Source organism: Eretmochelys imbricata, chromosome 4, assembly GCF_965152235.1.
Source record: "Eretmochelys imbricata isolate rEreImb1 chromosome 4, rEreImb1.hap1, whole genome shotgun sequence".
Lineage (NCBI taxonomy): Eukaryota > Metazoa > Chordata > Testudines > Cheloniidae > Eretmochelys > Eretmochelys imbricata.
In genome coordinates this window covers 82,247,773-82,273,383 of record NC_135575.1, presented here as the reverse complement: position 1 = coordinate 82,273,383, position 25,611 = coordinate 82,247,773, and the positions used below count along the sequence as shown (strand labels likewise).

The window sequence follows — 25,611 nt, the reverse complement described above, 5'->3', positions numbered from 1 at the left end:
AGGGAACAAAGGGTAGGAATAAATGGTAAATTTTCAGAATGGAGAAGGTAACTAGTGGTGTTCCCCAAGAGTCAGTCCTAGCACCAATCCTATCCAATTTATTCATAAATTGTCTGGAGAAAGGGGTAAACAGTGAGGTGGCAAAGTTTGCAGACAATACTAAACTGCTCAAGATAGTTAAGACCAAAGCAGACTGTGAAGACCTTCAGAAAGATCTCACAAAACTAAGTGGTTGGGCAACAAAATGGCAAATGGAATGTAATGTGGATAAATGTAAAGTAATGCTCATTGGAAAAAATAACCCCAGCTATACACACACAATATGATGGGGGCTAATTTAGCTACAACTAGTCAGGAGAAAGATCTTGGGAGTCATCGTGGATAATTCTCTGAAGATGTCCACGCAGTGTGCTGTGGCAGTCAAAAAAGCAAACAGGATGTTAGGAATCATTAAAAAAGGGATAGAGAATAAGATGGGGAATATCTTATTGCCCTTATAGAAATCCATGGTACGCCCACATCTTGAATACTGCCTAGAAATGTGGTCCCCTCATCTCAAAAAAGATATACTGGCATTAGAAAAGGTTCAGAAAAGGGCAACTAAAATGATTAGGGGTTTGGAACGGGTCCCATATGAGGAGAGATTAAAGAGGCTAGGACTTTTCAGACTGGAAAAGAGGAGACTAAGGGGGGATAGGATAGAGGTATAAAAAATCATGAGTGGTGTGGAGAAAGTGAATAAGGAAAAGTTATTTACTTGTTCCCATAATATAAGAACTAGGGGCCACCAAATGAAATTAATGGGTAACGGGTTTAAAACAAATAAAAGGAAGTTCTTCTTCACTCAGCACACAGTCAACCTGTGCAACTCCTTGCCGGAGGAGGTTGTGAAGGCTAGGACTATAACAGGGATTAAAAGAGAACTGGATAAATTCATGGAGGCTAAGTCCATTAATGGCTATTAGCCAGAATGGGTAAGGAATGGTGTTCCTAGGCTCTGTTTGTCAGAGGGTGGAGATGGATGGCAGGAGAGAGATCACTTGATCATCACCTGTTAGGTTCACTCCCTCTGGGGCACATGGAATTGGCCACTGTCAGACAGAATACTGGGCTGGATGGACCTTTGGTCTGACCCAATATGTCCATTCTTATGTTCTTAATTATATATGTGTTTTTGAGACAGTCTGATAGGTTGTACTTTAAAAAACAACTTATTTTCAGAAGTTAATTACACAATCTGTAATTTCTACAAATGTATAAATAAAATAAAGAGATTTAGAAGAGACTTAAAATAGCATTAAGAAAAATATTTTAGGCCTGATCTTCAGCTGCTAATAAATTGATATAGTTCTAGTGAAGTAAATGGTACTATACCAGTTTACATCAGATAAGGATCTGACCCTTTGTAAAAAAAACCAAAACAACAACAACAACAAACCCCACAAAGAACAAAAATATTTAGTGTGATTTAAAGGAATGCAACTGAATTATCAGGAGAACTTCTGAAAAACTTCAGAGAATTTTCTTAGTCCTTTTCCACAACAGAGCAGAAATGTGAAAAAAAATTATTAAAGAGCCATTTTTCTAGACTAAGGACAGTTCCTTCACGTGAGAAAGTTTTCTAATTGAGTGGGCAATACCTCAAAATGTAGCAGCTTCACTTCTTCTGCCCCCCACGCCACCTTCTTCTCCCAACGTGATCTGGACATGGTTGTAGATGCCAAACACAAGACCTTACCACCATTTTGGAAGCAGTAATGAAAGGACAAGGACACAGAAAAACAATTCACTAGATAACTCCCTCAAAGACCAGACAGTCTACAATCAATCAGGGGACCTTTCCTAGGGCCAAAGAAATAAAGGAACTCACTACCATAAATGGAAATCAAGGAGAAACAGCAGGGGGCCCTTTTGATAGTTCCATAACTAGGAAAAATGGAATGCTATTTCCGTGCAAACCAGACAGAAACCTACCGTATTCACTGAAGATTATAAAAGAAGACTGCAATACAGCCACACTGCCATTTGTTGAAGAAAAGATGGGTTTTCTGAACTGGCTGCTCCCACAATCACTGCAGGGGTGATTCTTTTGTCCTCTGGGAAGTAACATTCGGAGGTTTGACCATTAATTAAAAGAGTTTAAAAATTCAGGAAAGGTTCACCTTTGAATCTTTTTACAAAATTTAGAGTACCTCTGAGTCAGCAAGAGATGTAACAAATCAAGCTTAGTGTGAAAAGAGCATATTTACTTTGGAGGTATGGGATTTAGTTAAGTTATAAAGGTTACAGGTTGAGATTCATTATAATGTTCAGTCAAGCATGAGCACCCTATCTTCAAGTACCACCTGCTGGTCAGAAGACAGAATACCAGAACTGCTGACGGCCTCGAAAGAGACACAGCATTCTGCCATTCTAGTTAGAGGACAGTTTGTGGAGGGACAGAGGAAAATGTTAGTCCAGAATGGGTCACCAGCCAGCCACACAGTAAACGGAGTCCTGGAAAATATCATCATCACATCTCTTCTTGATAGCAGAAAAAAATGTAACTTACTTTTTTATTACACTCATGTAAATTAAGAATCTGTCTTATATGTGCACACACCTATAAGCACAAAATTATCTTTAGTGATAAACATGCAAATTCAGACACAGACTAATAAATCAACTGCTAAATCGTAGCATAAGAACCAGGATCCAGTTGTTACTAGTTAGCCTACTTATCAAACCCTTGGTTTACACTCTTTAATTTGTTATAAATGTGATTTTATGATTCTTCTTTTTTCTATTTATTACTTGATCAATGGATGTTAGAGGGCAACACATCTCTGGTAACTTAATCAGAGAGATTACTAACACAGCTGGTTAATTTCTTCCTTGGAAATTTAGTTCCATTCAAACACATCTCTACATCTATAAGGCTCTATGCACTTCTAATTCTCACACGACTCAGGAATTATTCTTGAGACTGTAAATATTACTAAACACACCCAGCATGCTGGCTCTCTTCTGAGGTAATCCCGCTCTGCTATACTTCCTTCCAAATTGCCTTATTTTTCCTGCCAGCCCCTTCCCACAGGTCTCCCTACATCCTATCCTCAAACCTAGTCCCCTTCGCAAAACTAGACTTCCTGAGTGCAGCACAGATAGTCTTTGCCTGCTCCCTCCATTGAAGGGTGAACTGTATAAAGACGACAAAGTTTTAACATTTTAAAACATCAAATCAAATCTTCCTATTCAAAAAGTCAAGAGGAAATTTTTTCAGTAGTTTCATAAGGATGAGATCACCCCTAACCCGCTTCTGTGGATAACTGAAACAAACCACAATTTAAAGGATTGAAAAGGGTGTAAATCAAACCTTGCTTAATCTACCCTTTGCTAATATACAATTGACATAATTTGCACACAGAAATGGGAAGTGTCTTCTCTACTCAATGATTTAGGGCTCAAATCAATCTAGCTCCCATTGCCATTCACTTTAATGGGACTCTGAGCAGGATCAGACCTTTGACAGAATGCTATAGTGAAAGTCTGAATATTGACTTCTTTATTTCTACCAGACATACTACAGTGTATTTACTAACGCGCGAGAAAAAAATCCCCAATAAAATTTACATCCACCATTGTTTAACGTAAGTCGTATTTTGTGACAAAGTTTCCATTAATTTTTTCAAGCTCTTTCTCTAGCTGGCAAAACTCAGTATGTTGCAGTGGGCATCTTATTTACTAGTGCAAATTAGTGAAGTTCTGCTGCAACTGCCTTCTTCTGAGCTTAAAGCAGTGACACATCTGCATTATTTGTGTAATGAAACCCAGCGAGAGATTTCAGATGTTGCAACAATCAAATAGCCAGAGTTCAAACAGCTTACAGCTATTATCTGAAACCAGTGAATGATGTATTGCCCTCCTGATGGTATGTTGACATTCCTCAATTATCCAACATCTGTCATAGGCATTTTAATGCTGGTAACAAATGCAGAGCAACCGATACTGCACAACTGATACAGGGTGTGTGTTTTCTTTCATGATACAACAGGATCCTCTGTGTTACTCTTAGTGGAATAATAATAAATGTAATTATGATCTGCACAGAACAGTTACTGAAGGAAAATGGTCCATCAAGGCACAGCACAGACCTGCAACAAGTACAAAGGTTAAACTGCAGATAACAGTACTTAACATTAGCAAAAGATGAAAACGTACCTCTCAGCAAGTGCTTGATTAGGAGTGCTTTTCACAGACAGCAGCTCTTCTTCCAGCCTCTTTCTTTCTGCTTCCAGGTGCTCTAGTTCATCTTGAGTGCGTTTGCGCGGTGTGACAAATTGCAGTTCTTTTAAAAGCTCTTCCTTTTCATTGATCAGCATCAGTTTTTCCCTCTCAATATCCAGTGCTCCAGGCCAGGTCTCACTATCTAATTTAGATAGTTCAATCTTTAAGTTTGCCATGCTAAAACAAAAAAGATACATGTATTTGGGTCTGGCATACTGAACAGTTCCAAAGAATTGGGAGTGCAAAATGGAGACTTTATAACTACCAACAAAGGTGCGTGACATGTACATACCAGGATATAGATTTTGCACAAAAAGTCATGCTTACAATTAATGTTGCTTCACGAAAACATAGGAATTTTCACACTGCATCAGATCAGTGGGCCATCTAGTCCAGTAGCCTGTATTTGTACCAGATGCATCAGAAGGTACAACGAACCCCATTCCTTGCCAATATGGGGAAGTTTCTTTCAAACACCAGGCAGTTAATGACTGGCTTATGCCCCAAAATGTGCTCCCTTACACATTTATTTTTTTTTATTCATATATGGAGGCATACTAAAATGTGAAGATTTATGTATTTAAAATGTGAACCTCTTTCTCCTAAAGTCCAAAAGCTGACTTAAAAATACAGTTTACAGCTAGAATGTTTTAAAAACATCAGTCTGCTGACACTGTAGAAGCACTGGGTAGACCATGGAACCAAGAGAGGTACCCAGCTACCCTGAAGTGCTAGAGGCTGGTTGAATAGCAGTAATGGAATATTTGTACAACTTTGTGACATAACGAGCATGATATCTGGGCACAAACTCTAGTGGCAAACAGATGAATGAGTCTCAAAGGATGAAGGAAGTCTTATCACCCTTCTGAAAGGTAAGGTACCATTAACAGTTGCAAGCAAAAAGGAAAGGGAGATAACATTTTAAAGGCTGGGTGAATTGTCAGAGGTGCTAGACTGCAAGTCTTCTGCTTATTGACAGAACAGATATATTGTAGTATGTCTAAGGGCGGGTCGAAGCTTCCCAACATTATCCTGCTAACATGACTCAACCCTGACTAGGAAGGACTACTTCTAGTAGCTCCCTCTCCATAACCATTCAGTCCTCAACCTCTCTGCTGAAACTAACGGGCACAAATTTGTATTGTGGCTTTTCGTTACATAGATACAGAAGCCCACTGGGAGCTTCAAAGACCATCAAACTTACATCACATGGGCCACATAATTACTGGATGGGAACTTTCAGTAACTACCAACATGAGCTGGATTTCAACAGACCACCTAGTTCAAAAGCTGTTTATCCCACCCATTAACATTTCCCAGAGCCATTCAGCACCTCTCCTCTTCTAGACTGGGAGAAGGTCAGAGCAAGGGAAGGTGAGAGAGAAGCACATTGCAGGATAGCTCAGGGTAAGAAGCAGTGAGTGTCTTGTTATTGTTAAATAGATGTGGGTCAGATCCTCAGCTGGTGTATCAGTGTAACTACACTGACCTCAATGCCAATTTACATCATCTGAGGATCTGGCCCATATAATATTTCACAAACAAGAGTAAATTTGTTATTCACAATCTCTCTGCAGTCTGGAAAGACCCAACATCAGCTGTTCTTTAGCTTCAACCAGAAAAGCCATAAACAACTGCCTCGATGTACTGGAAAATTAATAATCAAAATGCTAAATAAGCATGATATTATTAGCGTCACTGATCACAAAAAACAGGTCTCTCAATAACCTGTCCACCCCATTACTTAATTCAGAAATCAGAAGGACAAACGTGGTTGAATCACAAACTGAGATCTTGGAGATTTCCTCCCCACTCCAACCTCTATACTGGCAGCTTAAAAAACCCCACAAGTCAGAAGCATGATATTTTATAAAACAACAATGAAACCAAAGTTGAACACAGTACTTTAAGCTGCAGTATGAAGTCAGTAACCAAACAACTGGGGAGACTGAAAAAATAAACTGTTTAATTTATACGTAAACATATTTTGGAGCTGCTCAATATATCAATTATTTATATTTAACATTCTGTTAGGGAGGAGAGACTTGTAGGGAAACCAACTGATTGGTTTCACATTGAGAATGGGATGTAGAGACTTTCATCTCCAAGTCACTGGTTCAAATCTAGCTAACCTTGGTCGTGTCTGAAAATAGATGCTGCTGACAGCTGTTTAATAGCTTATGGGATGAGTTGGTGGTCTCAGAGCTTTCTCTGATGTAGCCAGCTATCCACTATCATAATTGGCACCCTTGTTAACAGTCTCATCAGAGGGGAAAGGGATTAAATGGACATGAAAACTGAATTACCCTCTCACCCTCTGAGGCATTCCCCACTTAACCGGGTCAAGGCACATTAGTAAGAGCTTCACCACAGATAGCATTGCTCATGCAGTACCTGCCCTCTGTAAATAAAGATTCAAAGCCGGGCCCAATTTGTGAGCACCAAAATTCACTTGAAGCATTGTACAATCGTTTAAAAGTGTTTATCTGCTGTAGTTGAGGCCAGTAAAGCTGACTTTTTGTAGCAACATCTGAGTTTGTCCCACAGGATTTGCTCTTTTCCCTAAATGCCCAAGTGTATTTAAAGCCAAAGTTCCATCTGTTTAAGAGAGATTTTTCTGGCTAAACAATATGAATTCATTAATTTAATTTTAAAAAAAAGCAAGTAGCCTTTTGAAAAAGAAAATATTTTCTTATACTTTCCAAATTGGGAAACCCATTTGAAAAAGTGTTTTTTCCCTTGCTTGACTCTTCTAATACAAGACAAGTGAATCTCACACATTTGACACTTCAGAAAGAAGGGTCATACTTACTACTTTTATAATAATGATTATGGCTACAGTAATTGGCATGGGAGATGCTGTGATATGATTATGCATTGAGACTGAGGACAAACTGGTTACCTTCGTTCATTATTTCAAGATACAGGAATTTTATCAAAAGCATTCTCTAGTCACTGATAAAACCAGAATGTCCCTTCCCTTAAAAGGAAGCCTTTAAATGTGTTCTGTCTTTCAGGAAGTCTCATTTGCTTCCTATTAGAACTGAAAAGGATGCAAATTACTGGGTTATTTCCAGAATGTCTCCATTAAGCTACAGCCCAAATTCTAAACAGAGATCCGTTCAATTAAAATGACATTACTAAAATGTTCTAGTTATAAAGAAGAAATACTTGGAAGTTCAAAGTTAAGGTTTCATAAAAACCTTAAATCTGACCCAAATCCCATATGTAATAGAGGAGAGAGCTAGATCTGATGGTGCAGTATTATGTATTCGTATTAACATATACTTTATACGGTGGGTTTGGTAGACTGACGCAGTCAGTGTTTTTGGTCTACATGGATAGAGAGAAGATGTGAGATGCCGTGTTTCTTGACACCAACACATCGTTGAAATGGAGGACGGCATATGTTTAAATTAACAGTCCTTATGGAAAGGTGCTGTTTGTTAGTATCTACAGTACTGGATGGTAGTTGATGTTATTTACATTATGAACCAGAGCCAAAAAAATCATACAACTTTTGATACTGAGATAACCTCCATAGCCCTGTCTCTTTACATTTTTGCAGACAGTACTGATTTACTGGCAAAACCAAGTATTATGGTCTATATTGGAGATGTGGTTGAGGTACAGTTTCCCAATAAGATGACTAGCTGTTAGGTGCTTATATGGGGAACAATAAAGGTTGTTTGTGTAATCTCCTGCCTTTTACTCTTAAAAAAAGTTACGTTTTAATTTCTAGGACTTCAAATGTCTCCTCTTCCATCCCTGACTGCCAAAGTTATAATGTTCTCATTAAATTGATATCTACTGTGGCAAATTACCGGCACTACTATGATGGGTCTTGCGCTTTCTCTTCTTGGGTGGGGGTTCAGGGCACCGTTTCTTGCCTCTGAACTGGGGTATTAACTGTCCCACTAGTGTCCTAGAGGAGGGGAGTGGACAGGGAGGGACCTGGGCCCGCCCTCTACTCCGGGGCCCAGCCCAGGGGCCTTAGGGATAGCAGTAAACCACTAGAACTAGCGGTTCTTTCCCCTGGGCTACTTCCCTCTCCTGCCCTTCAGCTTCTGCGGCTTCCTGCCCTCTCTCTGCACAAACCAGGTGTCACTTTACCTAGGGTCTTGGTCTTCTTAGCCCACCACAGCACTTCTCCAAACTCTTCTTTGCTTCCCTCCAAACTGCTCTCTGCTCCAACACCAATCCACTCTGTTTCAACTCCTCCAAACTGCTCTTCGCTCCAATGCCAATCCACTCTACTTCAACTCCTCCTCTTGTCTGATTGAAGCAGGGGGTTTTTATCATGTGACTGGCTTCAGGTGCTTTAATTAATTTATAGCAAACTTTCTTCCCTCTACAGGGAATAAGGCTCCCTTCTAACACTCTCCTGCTGCCCTCTGGCCATGCTGTATCACACTACTTACAACTTTAATAGTATCTCAGATCTCATTTTTGTCTGGGAATTTCCTTAGTTCTTTAGAAATTGAAACTTCAATGTGAAAAGCCCCTCTAGGCTTCTGTGTCTCTATAATGAAAGGAAAAAAGTCCCCTCATTGGGTGAGGTTAATAAGATTGGTTTCTGATAAAAGCCTTACTTCAACACACCTATTTTATGAAGAAGTACCAGAAATAGTATCAACATAGCACAACTGGAACACTAGTTACAAGTGACCTATGCACATATTATGTCTAAATAAACATATTTAGACATAATATGCATCTGACGTGCATCTAACATGCATCTGACAAAGTGGGTATTCACCCACGAAAGCTTATACTCAAATACGTCTGTTAGTCTATAAGGTGCCACAGGACTCTTTGCCGCTTTTACAGATCCAGACTAACATGGCTACCCCTCTGATAAATAGGCATAGTAAATCTCTTCCCAGTGCTACATAATATTTTCTGGTGGTCAAGGAGAATCAAGTGCAACCGACAATTTAGGACAACTCTGCCCTGCAAAACCTGTTTACACAGGTGTTGTGGCAGCCTTTAATCAAAATTTCATTACTTTTCTGAGCAGTCACTGCAGCATTTTCTCTGAAGGACATCCCACATTCATCAGTTGTGGAGATTTTGATTTCCTTTCTCCCGGGGCAAAGCATTCAAAAGGTTACAGTTGGTTAATTTATCCAAGCTCCCAACGGAAATGAGATCATTAAGCCAATCAGAGACTATACTGGAACTCGCACGCTGAGAAGAAGCAACTCTGTAAAACCAAAAAGCCACTTGTGCCACAGTAAACTGAAGCCCTGATCCTGCAGTAGGATGTACACGGGCATAAGGGTTTGCCAGTACTTTCTGTGAGATTGGGAATTAACACTTAATTTACTCCACTTCCTTAATCCTGTGAACTGCAGTCAAATTATTGTATTTCTGTATTGTACGTCTGTATTTTTGTTTCTAAACATGAACTAATATTAAACTAGAACTTGTACTTTATAGTAAGAATAAACCACTACTCAAGTCTCTGACAGAAGTAAGAAACAGGAGAACAGCCTTGAAATGAATACATTGGCTGCAATTTGTCCAAAAATACCCTCCACTAGATGTCATGGCATGGCAAGCACAAGATTAGTTGTACTGCTACAGAATGCATTATATGCTGAAACATGTTCCAATTCACAATCTACTTAATTTAACAAAGCAACTAACCCTATTACCTTCTTTTTGCCTCTTCATATTGAAGACTTAGTCTGACTTTTTCAGCTAAATTTGATCTACTTTTCACTCCAATCTGTCGAGAAAAAAAATCAACTTTATTATTATACGAGACACATCCACAACACAAAGCAAATGCATGTACTACAGAAATTACTTACTTAAAATGGAAAACATGCCCAGTAGTAGCAACACAGTCTGCCAACTGTTTTTCAGTACAAGGTCTAATTAATACACTACTCAAATTCATAATGTTTCGTGATTTTTTTCTTCTGTTTATTTTTGTTTTCAACTGCTAAATTGACATTAGGGCCACATTCAGATGTGGTGTAAGCAGCTGTGACACCACTGAAATCCTACTTTGAACCACATTGGTTTCATCCAAAGTTCTGACTTCAATGGAATTCAAAGTAGAACTTCAATGGAATAGCATTTGCTAAAACCACACCTAAGTTACGCCCTGAGGCCATGTCTACACTTATCGGGAATCCACGCTGCTGCGATCGATGCAGTGGGGTCAATTTAGTGGGTCGAGTGAAGACCCGCTAAATTGACCACAGAGCATTCTCCGGTTGACTCTGGTACTCCACCAGAACAAGAAGAGTAAGGTACGTCGATGGGAGAGCGTCTCCCATCAACACAGCACAGAGTAGACACGGCAGTAAGTCGACCTAAGCTACACTGACTCTAGCTATGTTATTCATGTAGCTGGAGTAGCGTAATTTAGGTCGATTTACCACAGTAGTATAGACAATGCCTATGTCTTGAAAACCTAATACAATCTTTTCTTTATACATTTAGCTCATGAACGCCCAGGAAAATGCTAATGTTTGATAAACATTTCTGAATGCAAACTCATGACAGGTGTCTAGGTTAGTTACATACAGAAGATTTTAATGACAATCACTGAAAGGCTAATTCACCAACTGGTTTTCAGCTGGACAAAAATTAAATTATTAGGTAATTTTGAAATCCTGTTTTTCAAAGAGATCAGCTTTAAACTTAACCTCTATGTTACTTGGCTTTCATAATATGTTTTAAGATAAAACGGCTCATAAAAATAAATTAAAAATACTTCCCAGTTATAGAACTGTTCATCTATATTATGTAGGAATTGTTTGATAAAATCAGATTACTATACAAAGGCTTCATGGCAAATTATTTATTTAATTTGAAATAAAAATTCAGATTAAATTTTTAAGGGGAAAGTAAAAAAAACTTACCCAGTACCGGGGTAGGTAATTTTCCCTTACACCTAGTTACACACACAGCAATAAGAGTAAAGATTCCAATCCCATCAACAGCAGCATTCTACCATCATTCTCCCTTTACCCTTGCCAAAATAAAAAGGACTTACATCGCCAGAAATGTCTGTCTGAGACCCTGCATCCAGAGTCTGTCTAGAGAGAGACAAATGAGAGTTTACAGAGCTGGACCTCAAATCTGGTTCAGATCTCCCAACGGTCTGGTCAACGTGAAATCGCTCTCTCAACTTTGCAAGGCTCTGAAATCAGAGAATGCTTTACTATTACATCTTCGCACTTCAGGAACATTCCACCACTGCTACATATCAATGTATAGTTTAAGCACTATAGTGTGAAGCTTATTTCCTCATTCAGCTCCAGATTAGACCTGGGGAGGTGTACAGTTGAGTGTCTCTCTTCCTTTTACATGTCCACTCAGGCTGCATTCAGATGAATGCCAGGACTGCATGAGCCTAGTACCACCTGCCACTGCAAAAGTTCCAAGAGAAGAATCAGAGCCTTGACCTCATGTCCTTTTTGCACCAGCCAGCACAGCTGGCCAGCTGCAGAGGGGAATGCATGGGAGACCCCTTAAGAAAGCTGTTTCTAAAAGGCACAATAGAGTCTTCAGGAGCAGAAGGACCACAATGTAATCTGAAAAGGATCCCATACATAAATTGTATCTGAGACATTTAATCAAAAATCCCAAAAGAATAAACATTCAGTTTTCATTTAGCACTAAGTTATCCAGCCATCCAAATAGCTCTACTGGTTTATTTATACCCAGAAACACATCTCTATTATAAAGCTGCTCAAGATGAAGAATGCTGTCTTTGGGGAAGACACTACATCTTCCCCTGTGCTTGGAATACCTTGAGAAGATTTTGTGGACTACTTCAATATAAATAATAAATGGTCTTTTCTGTTTTTATAGATGGAGAAACTGAGTCTTGGAGAGGGTGATTTGCTCAAGGTCACACAGCAAGAGAGAGGCAGAAACAAGAACAGAACCACGGTCTCCTGATTCCAGTCCCAACCTATGAAACTAGTTTGCTTATATTGGCAAATTACTGTTCAGGCAGTGCCATGAATTAAACACATTTGTCCACCGAACTTCATGGCACAATACACAGTAAAGTTCAGTGATCTGCTGGACAGGATGAAATAAAGGAAAGAGAGCTCTGTTATCTTTCAACCCTTTGTATTCCATATGCAGATGGAAAGTCAACCTTTCCATGTCCTAATATTTTATAAAGAATTGCTGATCCAAGTAAACAGTGTAACCATTTCAAAATAAAAAGGCAGAAAATGCTAATTTAATCTTGGACCTTGCATTCACAACAGGTTCATTTTTATAATATTAAATCAAATCAATATATGACACAAATGCAGAAGATAAAAAGATAATAAATCAAATGCTTAAGACAAGTAGACTTCTCAGACAAAGTGAAGGGTACATTATGACCCTTTGTGTAATGACAAGAAAGACGCTTTTGTTGTTATTGTTAAGTGAGTCAACTAACTGACTATTTAGCTACTTATGCCAAAACATGTTTTCCGGAATGGGTACAGTGGAAGTTAGACTCAGTTTGAAATCCTGGCTCCACCGAAATCAACAGCAAGACTTCCATTGACTTTAATGTGGCCAGGATTTCCCCCAGGTTTCTTAAGTACAGGAGGAAAAATATTTAACATGCATTCTCTCTCTCTCTGAGCTATGATTTGTATGGTTAATGCTTGGCTCTTTTAAAGCGATTACCACCACAGGAACTTCTGGTCAGAGCCAGGATATTTATGTTCTCGTCCTGACACTGCCAGCAACTTGCTGTGTGACCGTGGGCAAATCATGTAATCTTTAAATGCCTCAGTTTCTTCATCTAAGTTGGTATATGTAGTGTTGCAAAATTATTTGAGTTCCTCTGATTAAAGACATTGTATAAGTGAAGAGTAGTTAACACCACTAAATCAGGTTAGGATTTAAAAAAAAAATTGTTATCTTGAGGGGTTGATGTCAATCAATCAATACAAATACCTGCATTAAATCTTGTTTTTCTCTTTCTCCTGAGCTTATGGCCTTTCTGATAGACTTCAGCTCGCTCAGAATGGCTTTGGCTTCACTCAGTTCATACCCACTCTGACCTCCAGACATTTTTTGATCAATTCTGTAAAAAGACAGGTTGGGAATTCTTGACACAGAAAAGAAAACAATGATCCTTGCTGGTCCATTTTAGGAACAGTTCATTTCTAGAGAATGGGGGATGAGACAGACAGCTTCCTTATTAAAATAACTACTTACCCTAACAGAAAAAGGGAAAGGAAGTTTTCATTAAAATGTTTATCATGTAAGCCTTGGTTTACGCACTGAAAAAAAAAATCAATCCATCCCACATCCAGTTCCAAGCTGGAGAGTTTCTATAGCTATGTACCCATTAGACAAATTTGGGAAAAAATGCCCAGTGGCACCACCAATTCAGCAATAGCACTGGAATCCTCAGTGCAGACAAGACTTCAGCAGCAAGGTTAATGACTCAACAGTAAAGAGATCAGAAGCTGTTGGAGTCTTCTATAAAAGTAGGACGCCTGCAGATACTAACATGAATACAGCTGAACTGGTAGTAGCACTGATGACATTTTTTTTCTAAATTCTGTTAGTGTAGACACAGCCTTTGGGTGCAATTTAAATAAAATACTAACTTCTGAATATTTAATTGTGGGGAGGGAGGGGAAGGAATTATGAATTCTTGCTGCTGTTAATGATCACAGTATAGTCTGAATTTTTTGTTTTGTTACTTTACACACACCCGCTCATCTCCCCCACATATCCAGATCCATGCTGTGGCACTTTGACAGGTAAGCAGAAAACAACAGCACCAAGCTTGGCTCAGCGTCCCTTGATCCATCCTATTCTTAGGCATTCTATGGTTAACAGCAGCAGTTCTGTTCACACAGACAATCTCCAGGCTCTCTTTTACCCACAGAATCTCTGGAGAATTGACATCATATGCCATACAGTAGGTAATTTACAGAGTAAACAATTCTTGGAATATCAATGATTTTTAAAAGTTGGTGGGGGTTTTTTCGTTTATTTTCATTTTAGATGTTTACTCCGTAGAACATAAAGACAAAAGGTATTTCATCTGATCTTGCCATGTTTACTTTAACAAGTGCCATTTATAAACACATTTCTCCTATCTAGTACTATTTTACTGAATATTTCATAGCATTGTGCAAACTATTACAGCTGTGCCTCGCAGAATTTAAACAGAAACAGGCATCTTCACAAAGATCAGCACCTAGTAGAGAATACATTTTTATGCAATTCATTTTCTGCTTCTTTCATCGTCCACCATCTTCACTTGAAGATGTTAATCTTTGAGTGAGGAATGCATAAACACTTCCATGATCAGAAGTCATACTGAGCATCCAGTGCATGCACAGTTACTTACAAGAATATTTATATTAGAGAACTATATTTTTCCCTCTGACTTTGGACATTAAGATCCAGTTTTCAAAAGTAGGTGCTAGAATTGCAGCCATAATTTTTCATGTTCAAGATTTTGTGTAAGGAACTGCATTTGTACAAGTTTAAAATTACTTAGACAAGTTAGAGGTCTTCAAGCCACCAGGGCCTGATGAAATGCATCCTAGAATACTCAAGAAGCTGACTGGGGAGATATCTGAGCCATTAGCGATTATCTTTGAAAAGTCATAGAAGACGGGAGACATTCCAGAAGACTGGAAAAAGGCAAATATAGCGCCAACCTATAAAAAGGGAAATAAGTACAACCCAGGGAATTACAGACCCGTCAGCTTAATTTCTGTACCCAGAAAGATAAATCGAGCAAATAATAAAGCAATCAATTTGCAAACATCTAGAAGATAATAAGGTGATAAGTAACAGTCAGCATGGATTTGTCAAGAAAAAATCGTGTCAAAGCAACCTGACAGCTTTCTCTGACAGATTAACAAGCCTTGCTAATGGGGGGAAGCAGTAGACGTGGCACATCTTGACTTTAGTAAAGCTTTTGATACTGTCTCGTATGACCTTCTCATAAACAAACTAGGCAAAAGAAACCTAGAAGGAGCTACTATAAGGTGGGTGCATAACTGATTGGAAAACCGTTCACAGAGAGTAGTCATCAGTGGTTCACAGTCATGCTGGAAGGGCATAACGAGTGGGGCCCTGCAGGGATCAGTTCTTGGTCCGATTCTGTTCAATATCTTCATCAATGATTTAGATAATCGCAAGGAGAGTACACTTATAAAGTTTGCGGACGATACCAATCTGGGACGGGTTGCAAGTGCTTTGGAGGATAGGATTATAATTCAAAATAATCTGGATAAATGCAAAGAACTCCTCTTAGGAAGGAACAATCAGTTGCATACATACACAATGGGAAATGACTGCCTAAGAAGGAGTACTGTGCAAAGGGATCTGGGGGTCATAGTGGACCACAAGCTAAATATGAGTCAACAGCATAACACTGTTGCAAAAAAGGCAAACATCATTCTGGGATGTATTGGCAGGAGTGTTGTAAGCAACACACGAGAAGTAATTCTTCCGCTTTACTCCATGCCCACTGGAGTATTGTGTCCTAGTATTGTGTATTAGGCCTCAGCTGGAGTATTGTGTCCAGTTCTGGGCACCACATTTCAGGAAAGATGTAGACAAATTGGAGAAAGTCCAGAGAAGAGCAAGAATAATGATTTAAAGGTCTAGTAAACATGACCTATAAGGGAAGATTGAAAAAATTGGGTTTGTGTAGTCTGGAAAAGAGAAGACTGAGAGGAGACATGGTAACAGTTTTCAAGTACATAAAAGGCTGTTAGGATGAGGAGGGAAAAAAATTGTTCCTCTTTACCTCTGAGGATAGGACAAGAAGCAATAGGCTTATGTTGCAGCAAGGGAGGTTTCGGGTGGACATTAGGAAAAACTCTCCATCACTGGAGATTTTTAAGAGCAGGTTAAACAAACACCTGTCAGGGATGGTCTAGATAATACTTAGTCCTGCCATGAGCACAGGGGACTGAACTAGATGACCTCTCGAGGTCCCGTCCAGTCCTATGATTCTAAGCAAATCGGCTATGTGTGTGCAGAAATGTAGTCTGCACACACAAATCTAAGTTTTTGTCCCCCATGTGAAAACGTTTGGTAATGAAAAAAAAAACAAAACCAGTGCCAACGATTATAAATGCTGGAATAAGGTAGACCATATTTTCTGAAAGGATTGCCAAAGCCAAATATTCAGTTTTATCCGCAAGTGCTGCACAAATTGTTTAATTGACAGCTGTGTGCATAACACATTCTGCACAGAAACTTGGGTGTATCTTTTTGAAAATTTTGTTCTGTAGCTGTAAACAAAAGATGAATACCCACAGCAAACCAAACATGACATTTACCTTTTGACTCATTTTTATTGCACAGCAGAAAAATGCTCTTTTTGTCCAGAGCACTTACACCATAAAACAAAGGCAGTTATCACACATGGAAATTGCAATGGGTGCACATTACAGAAGTGGAAATATATGTTTGTTTTGGCCCAACCTAGTTATTAGCCCACATGATTCGAATACAGTGCCACAGCACTGAGACCATAACCCAACAGAGAGGTGATGGAAGAATAGGCTTTAGAAATAAAGATAAGAGGTTGTGAAACATTTCCACTCAGCACTCGTTTTATACAGACAAAATAAACTGGGTTCCAATTTACATCAGAAACTCTTATGAGCAGGGGGACATTTACTGCCAGTTGTCACTTGACTTTTCATGAATTACCTCATTTCTAAGGTCAAATAGCTATAGGACATGCCTATGGCCTAGAGCCATGAATGAGTGGTCAGGTAATAAACTGCATGCTGCTTAATAGAATGATGTGCCACATTCAAACTGCAACTTCTTTATTCTGTATATAATTAAGATGGACATGAAGAGTCTCGGACACATAAAATATTCTGTCTTCCTGTTTTAAATTAATGGATTAGTGCTGTTCAGAAGGGACTGCCTGAATTTCTACAACAAATGTCCATTGTTTTCCTATGGTATGCTGCTGACAGTTTCTCAAACATGCTTTGGAGTCCTATCAGAATTACTTGCAAGCAAGCTGCTTTAAAACAATACTTCATTGTTGCATTAATATAATAAAGCCAGCATGCTTGGCTAACCTTTAATCCAGAGACAGTGGCATGAGTTTTTATTACTTTAAGCTTCAGAATTTTTTTTATTTTTTTTTTTTAAAGTGCCCCTCCAGTGAAGTTTAATTTATAGTTAAATAAATCCAGGCAATTATCTTTTCCCTTTCCCTCCTCTCATCCTATTATAGATTTAAATAATTAATATCTCATTTTTATTCACAACTAAAGAGTTCAAGGAGCTGATATTATGAGCTGCTGAATGCCTTCCACTCCCACTTTGACTTTGGTCTCTATATGCCAACACAAAGGAAAATAATTTAGTTTCTCTTTAGAGCTACATCCCCATCCTTCGTTCTCATCGCACTATGACTGAAGCAGCAACAGTTGTGTTCACTTTTTTTTGCTAGCAGTTTCCTGAACCAGGAATTTCTTCCATCTCAGAGAATCAGGTTGTGTAAAAGTGTTCTATTAAACTACACAGGACGTAGTTTATAGTATGTTTTAGTTAAAACAAGTTAAGATACCTTTGGAGAATAAGCCACAACGATAGCCTGACACTGCACAGGGGAGCAGAGAGATCTGGGTTCAATTCTCAGCTCTTCCAGTTTGTGTGTGAACTTGAACAAGTCACACTCTCTGTGCCTCAGTTCACTATCAGTGAACGAGGGATAATAATTCTCTTCTCCAGTGCCTTTGTAAGTTCTTCAGGACAAAGACTATCTATTATTATGTGACTGTCCTGTATTCAGAGCAGAGGTGAAACTAAGCCGGTTCGGTCCAGTATGCCATGCCGCACCGGACCAACTTCCGCAGGCTGGCGATTTAAAGAGCCCAGGGCTCCATGCAGCAGCTGGAGCCCTGGGCCCTTTAAATTACCGACCAAACCCTGCTGCTGGAGCCCTGGGGTAGCGGCATCAGAGATTTAAAGGGCCCTGAGTTCCACTGCAGTAGCAGCGGCTGGAGCCCTGGGCCCTTTAAATTGCCCCGGAGCCCCCAGCCGCCTCTGCATCTGTTAGCTCCAGGGGTGATTTAAAGGCCCTGGGTCTCCCAGCCGCAGCCGGAGCCCCAGGGCCTTTAAATCTTGATTTAAAGGGCCCGGGTATTTAAAGGCCCTGCCTCTTCCGGTTGAGGCCACGCCCCCTGCTTAGGACTCCGGCGTCCAGGTAAGTCCTTTAAGTTATTTTCACCCCTAACTCAGAGCCATAGGATCCCTGGTTTCAGTCGGGACCATTAAGTATTACCATAATACAAATAATGGTATTAATAAAATGCTATTCAGACTAGACAGGAAAAACATGTTTGTTAGCAAGGTGACAGCTACAGTATGTACCGGGTCACAACATGCTGTCAGTTTCTTTAGTAATAGTTCTGAGCAATGCTTAGTCACTTAGGGCCTGACCTGCAGGAGTGAAGCACAGCCGCCAGTGCTCCGAGCCTCTGAAAACCAGGCTGTTACCGCTCGACTATGCAAGGTGCTGAGCATCCTCAACTCCCATGGAATTAAATCAACTCCTTGCAGTATGAGACCTTTAGAACCCATCAGGCAGCTCAGAAGTTGCACTATTTTATTTACTGATGCAATCTATGGCTGAGGCCTTGCTAACCTACACATTAACATGTTTTCCAATTACTGCTATAAATTTCCATGACACGTACAAACTTGCATTGTTTTCCTGTGCATGGTACTAGCCTAACTATGCCACTTCCTGCTCCTAGGTAGTTTATAGAGCTGTTTTAGAGTATGGTTATTAACTCGCTTCTCCTCATTTTGTCTTATTGTCTGGTGATCCTCCAAAAACCTTAGACAGCAGCTGTAATTACAGCTGCTGTCTCTGCTCTGCTCTGAGTTGATATGGAAACATTCCCAGACAAGGTGGCAGTATAGTGCTGTGAGTAACTGCGAACAAGTAGTTACAATTTAACACACTTGAGGGAGTGCAGGAAGTTAATCTGCTAAGTAGCTGTGTTGAAGCTGGCATGGAAGGCTTCGTTCATAACAACAGACTTTCCTGCATGTACATACACCTTTAGCTAGCAGCTGGAAACTCCTGACCAACCAGTAGTGAGTTCCACCAGGGGTAAAACTGGCAGACATTTTGAACATCAGTCAGATCCAGCCCAAGTCTGCAGGGAGAAGATAGAACTGCTAGGGTAACCCAGGCTGAGTCTGTGGTCTCAGTGTCTGAGGCGGAGTCTGAGTCTCGATACAGTTTTTTGTAATTTAACAGAAGTCAGTGGAATTGAGGCTGGGAAAAAACCACAAAGTAGACTGGAGGTCCAATGTCTCAGTGAAGTGTGTTACATAATTGAACCAAAGACACCAGTATACCTAACAGCTACAGTAACGGTCAGTTTTTCTCATCTGAAATTGTTTCAACATCCACAATACTGAGCACGTACACAACAGGTTATGTGGTGCAACTGGATGTTTTATCAATATAATACCCAGGATGAGCCCACGTGAAAGCAGAAGTCCCAATCATTGTATTTATTTTATAAAGGTGTAAACATATATATTTTAGGGTTTAGACCCCGTGTAACATTCTTGACTTTAAAGGAAAATAACACATCGCTAGTTAGTGAGGTTAGTCTAGCCAGGAGCACTTCCACTGACTAAAGTCAGGCATTGTGGGACACTGACAGCTGGAGCCTGAAATCCTCTGGCTGACATCCTCAGCCATAGGCATGGGGCTCACAGAGGTTTCCCCCGTCTCCAGCTGTTAGGCTCACCACTGGGATACCCCAACCCGACAGCCCGAGCTGTCAGCAGGGTACCGGGTTCATATCTGTGAGCCGGAGCAGGCTGCAATTTCACAGCAGGAAGCCTAGCAGCAGCGAAATTGCCATTTTTGTCTGTTTCCTGGCTACTATAATTTCATGTTTAGACTCCGGCAGGGGCCTCACAGCTGGAGATCCCCCAGCTTCCGACCCCTGCAATCCCCCACTGGGAGGCGGCAGCAGGAGGAGTGAGCCTACACTCCCTGACAGCTCAGGCTGCCAGTGCCCAATATAACAGCCGATATAAGTAACCCCATGTCTACAGAGACACAGTGTTGCCCTAACTACATCGACGTAAGCACTATACCTCTCATGGAGGTGGAGTTATGTCGGTGCAGTGGGCCGCTTACTTCAGTGGAAACAGCACTGTAGTGGAGACGCTGACATAATTAGGTCAACGTAAGCTGCCTTACAGCAACCAAACTCTGTAGTGTAGATCAAGCCTGAGAAGATTCATGGTGCAGGGCTCAAGAGTGATCAGTTTAAAAAGGCGAGATCTCCCTTAACTCCCAAAACTGCAACTCATTTTGAGCTTTTCTCTGCTGTGCACTGTTCATACCTCCTTATAGTAGCAGACCTCTCTCTCCATTCCAGCTGAAGGGGCAGCCAGGATCTAACTGCACTTCTTACGGGACTTACGACAAAGCCTCCTTCCCACCCTCTTCCAACACTCTCTGGTGTAATGGGCAAGTTACATATGCGATGGAACTTGTTTTACTGATTTTTTTTTTTTTTTTTTTTTACTCCCAAAGCAGGTTTGTGGTTTCTATCGATTCTCTGGAGCCTAATAAAAAAAGCTTTAGCCCTTTGGAAACAGTTTATTTTGGGTGGATTCTTTCCAGCCATTTTCTTATTCCTAGTCTTTTCACTGCAAATCTGTGCAATCATAATTGTATTCGGTTTAGCCTAACAAGTAGAATGAATTATTTAAGTTAATTTCAATTATTTTCTTATACTTACTGTTGCAATGTTTCAAAGCCCTGTTCTTTATAGAGCAGTTCTTGCTTCATATGAAAGAGCTCCCTCTTCAGCTTCTTAACCTTTTGTGTGAAATCAAAGCAAGAATTAGAAAATTCCTCTTGTTAAATAGTGTAACACATGGTTTCCAACAATTAATACAGACTCTACATTAGATAAGAAAAAAAGGTAAATTGCTGTGTGTGATGCTTTTTAGCAGTTATATAAAAAAAAGGCATTCTGTTATCCTCTTGAAGTCTGTGTGCAATTTACCTCTGTGTTAAAGGGACAACATCAGATTAAAACACATTTCTTATTAGCATTGACACTAGGTTACTAAACCTGAGAGAATTTTAAAATGTAATTTACTTTTCTCTAGTTAAGCATGCATGGTAACTATTTTAGAGAGCCAGTCAGATTTTTTTAAGTTTTCTGTTATAATATTTTCACTTGGTCATTCCAAGAAGCTCTCAGCTGGTTATATTTCAATAGGGTCAGAAGAGAAAGTGTTCCTAGTCTCCTCATGAACTGTTCCTTTTTATAAAACTAGTACGTTGGCTTGTCTGTTTAGGCTGTTTGTTTACTTTTTGCATTTCACCCAGCCTGGAAACAAGAACAGAATAGTCAATTTCACTTTTGTTTCTAAACAAATCAGTTTCTAGATTCTCAATCACAAGGCTGGTCTGTTTTGGCTACAAACGCATACACACCAACTATATTTATTTAGGAGGAACATTTGAGGAGAACATTTTTCCTACTCTAACCAAAAAAAAAAAAAATCTCCTCAGTCCAATGGGGATTAAAGGAATATTCCTATTTTTTCACCCTAATGTTGCTATTTCAAATACAGACAGATTGGGATGTGCCATCCAAAAATGTCTGTCAGTGAAAACAAAAAGCTCTGTTGGAACGGTTTTTACATGTCATGTCAAAACTTTCCAAATAAACTAAACTTAACTGTGGAGGCCAGCTATGGGACAGTGTCCCTTTAAAGTAAGTAATAATTACTTAATACATTACAGATGTCATTGTGGCAGTAATACCCACATGAAATTGTGGAGTCTTGTGATAAATTGCACTTATGACACCTCTGACAGCCTTACTTCCACTCTGAACACTAGCCAGTCTGCCTTGGGACTACTTTTAACTTTTTAAAAAATTGTTATTTGAAAATGAAAACCCTGCCAAATATTTCCTACCTTCCCCTGCCATGATGGACTTTAAGCTTCAATATTACATTTGCCAGAAGCCCAGGATATACAATATTCAGTCTTGCACCAGTGACCAGTTTAAGGTTCAATATACAAATCAGAAGGGCTACAAATCAGTGCTGTCTCATTTGGAAAATGGAGCTTCTCCCCTTTCCAGTGAAACACACAACACTTGCTCCCAGCCCTGGAAAGTCATGAGATAGAGGATATTTAAAATTACAACATTATTTTGTATTTATGTAGTTATTTATGTAACTTTTAAAGCTTTCAAAAACTGTATTCAATAACATTTCTCTTCTTCATCTACTATGAACCATATAGTTGACTCATAAGCAATATAAAAAAAAAACCCATTACATTTTTTGCCCCTCAAAACAGCCTTAATTTTCTTTTCTGTGAAGTGTAGCAAATAGAGTCTGATTCAAAACTCATGAAAGTCAATTCTTTCCATTTATTGCAATGGGCTTTGTATCAGGGCAAATAGAATACAGGATGGTTTCATATTAAGGTTTTTTGGCACTCATTAAGTTAGAATGACCTCTATAAATCATGGCTTTAGCACTCATAAGTAGCACAAAAAGAAAAGGAGTACTTGTGGCACCTTAGAGACTAACAAATTTATTTGAACATAAGCTTTCGGATGCATCCAATGAAGTGAGCTGTAGCTCACGAAAGCTTACGCTCAAATAAATTGGTTAGTCTCTAAGGTGCCACAAGTACTCCTTTTCTTTTTGCGAATACAGACTAACACGGCTGCTACTCTGAAGTAAGTAGCACAGACATCCTAAACTAATGCAGATATAGTCTTTCTATACCACCATTGTCTATTCTTTGTATATGGTACCACAGGTAGAGTTGCTGCTTTACAAAGAAAATGAAAAAGACAAGGCCCTTACTCCAAGGAATTTACAATGTGAGATTAGACCGATGTAAGTCACAAGAAGGGTACTGGGAAAGTGGTGGTAGACAAAAGTAGTGGGGTTCGCTTCTTTGCCAGGAGAAAATGGTAAAAACTTGGTTGTGTCAAAATTTCTAGTTACTTTTAATATAATTTTGATGATTAACTATGGGTTTTGTTACAATTACATTTTTAGACCTATCAGTCAGCCAGCTTTTACTCCATTTAATGTGTGCCATGTAAATTTTATATCAAGGTTTTTTTTTTTACTCAAAAAATGTCATGCAGTACATGTCAAACACCTCACAGAAGTCCAAGTACATTACATCAACACTATTACCTTTATCAACCAAACCTGTGTTCACATCAAAAAAGATCTCACATTAGTTTGACAGATCTGTTTTCCCGTGGTGACTGACATATAATTATGTTACCCTCCTCTAATTCTCTATTAATCCAGTCCCGTATCAGCTGCTCCATTATCTTGCTTGGAATCATCAGACTGACAGACCTATAATTACCCAGGTCATCCTGTTTACCCTTTTTAAATATTGGTACAAACATTAGCTTTCTGCCAGTTTTCTGGAAATAAATATGGTTAAATGCCTTAGCCATTCCTAAAGGGAGCCATCCACATGTAGAGGCAATCATTTGCCCTCCCCATCATATTTATTTTAGAAGCTCTTGTTCTTCTCCCATCCCTGGCCTTGTTGTCCTGTCAGACTCTCCTACAGGCTTAAATCCCTCTTCCCAGAGGGCTCCCACCTCTTCAAGGGTTCCTGAAACTTGCTGCTGAAATATGTTCTGTAATCTGCTGGCCAGCCACTCCCTAAAAATTAAGTAACTGGCAATAATGAACCTGGTAGAGGAGTGGGAAGGGTGCGCATGATCTGGAAAGCAAATTTACTGCAGTACGGTGTGTGTGTTAAATGTTAATGTGAAAAAATAAGTTAAACGTGATGTCATAATTCTTCCAAATATTGGCTGTTGATAACACTAAATTGTGATTTTGACTACATATAAAGAGGAGACATAACTTTGGGGCTGCTGTAAATGCTGGGAATTGTCCAGCAGGGGACACTTAAAGCTCTATAACTGGCACCCCTTGTGTAAATTCTATGCATACAGAACTATGTATCCTTAGCACCGATTCAAGCACCAAGTTTTGACAAGATAAAAAATTCTGTACCAAATGGACAACGCAAATTGTCCAAAATGCAGTGTTTGCCACAGTTCACATAACGGAACTCCCCCCTCCTACTTAGATTTTAAATTTATTCTATACCATTTCCCCCCTTATTTAAGGTTAATTCATGAGAGTGTAAAATATAAATCAAACTATTTATTTTTCATATTATTAAAAAGATAACCAAATCCAATGCCTATAATATGCAGAAATCTTTTAGTAGTTGTGTACAGAAGCACACTTATGTTCACTACTTTGTATCTGCAGATTAAAACAAGTCCCAAATTATCCTGGTCATTACAACTTTAAAACCAATTCTGCTGTGAGAGCCCCAAAGTTGATTTTAGAAATAAAAGGATCTCATTTTAAATTAAGCACTGGGTGTTGCTCCACATACTAGGCACTTTTAAAGGATTTTTCCCTCTCCTTTCCCAGCTTTCGCCTTTAAAAAGGAATCAATTACTGAATTATTTTCTAGGTGAAATAAATTATGAGGCATATTTAAACCAACGAATATATTTCTCAAAGTTAAGTGTGTTCCTTTTAAAAATTAATTGGATTGATTTTTAGGATGATTTGGTTAACAGTTTAATTAAATGCTTGAGTAGCATTTAGCCAGAATGCTGGGTGGTTTCAATGTCTGGGTGCAAAAGACCTCAATCTGAATCTCTGCTAGCCCAAGCTCAGCACACTGCAGTCACGAACCTTATGCGCAGAATTCCAGTAGAACTAAATTAAGTATTCTTACCCTTAATCTTGTAGTGGAGATTTCCGCCTTCAGAATGTCAGGGTCATATTTTGTGCTGGATGAGGAGCCTGAGAATACTTATTTAAAAAAAAAAAAAAAAAAAAAAATTTAACTATTTTCAACCATTGAATCTTGAAGAGTTCATTTAGCGCCAAAACTGTGAGGTTAACGTAATAGTGCAAATAAAATGGATATTCATTTTTTAAGGTGTACCTCTTATTACAGTACAGTCAGCATCTCTGTGTGACAATAATTAATGAATTCTCAACACATTTTCGTCTACTTTTGCTAACATCATTTGGGTGAGTTCAAAAATTTAAGGGAGGAGAAACTCTTCCTCTAGGATGGAACCCAAGGCAAGTCCTCATTTCCCCCTGCTTTCAACACCTGGCCACCAATCTTCTAGCTGGGCAGCACACTTTGTTGGGGAGGGAATCTTCAGAGCTCAAGGAGCTCTCACAACAAATAGGTTTTCTGGAAGGTGGGTTTATTCAGCTGGCTGAGACTAGGGTTGCCCACTTTCTATTTGCAGA

The 25,611-nt window shown here is 39.3% G+C and overlaps 1 protein-coding gene across 1 annotated transcript in view; it reads right to left on the bottom strand.

The window, feature by feature from the left end:
- WWC2 (WW and C2 domain containing 2) overlaps nt 1-25,611 on the bottom strand; it is a 184,455-nt gene that overhangs the window by 58,297 nt on the left and 100,547 nt on the right. Inside the window, exons 4-9 of the mRNA XM_077815506.1 lie at nt 25,079-25,155; nt 21,039-21,118; nt 13,201-13,330; nt 11,282-11,428; nt 9,927-10,000; nt 4,201-4,443 (exon numbers count right to left, since the gene is read on the bottom strand). Coding sequence (XP_077671632.1) covers nt 4,201-4,443; nt 9,927-10,000; nt 11,282-11,428; nt 13,201-13,330; nt 21,039-21,118; nt 25,079-25,155 — 751 coding nt within the window. The remainder of the gene's footprint in view (nt 1-4,200; nt 4,444-9,926; nt 10,001-11,281; nt 11,429-13,200; nt 13,331-21,038; nt 21,119-25,078; nt 25,156-25,611) is intronic.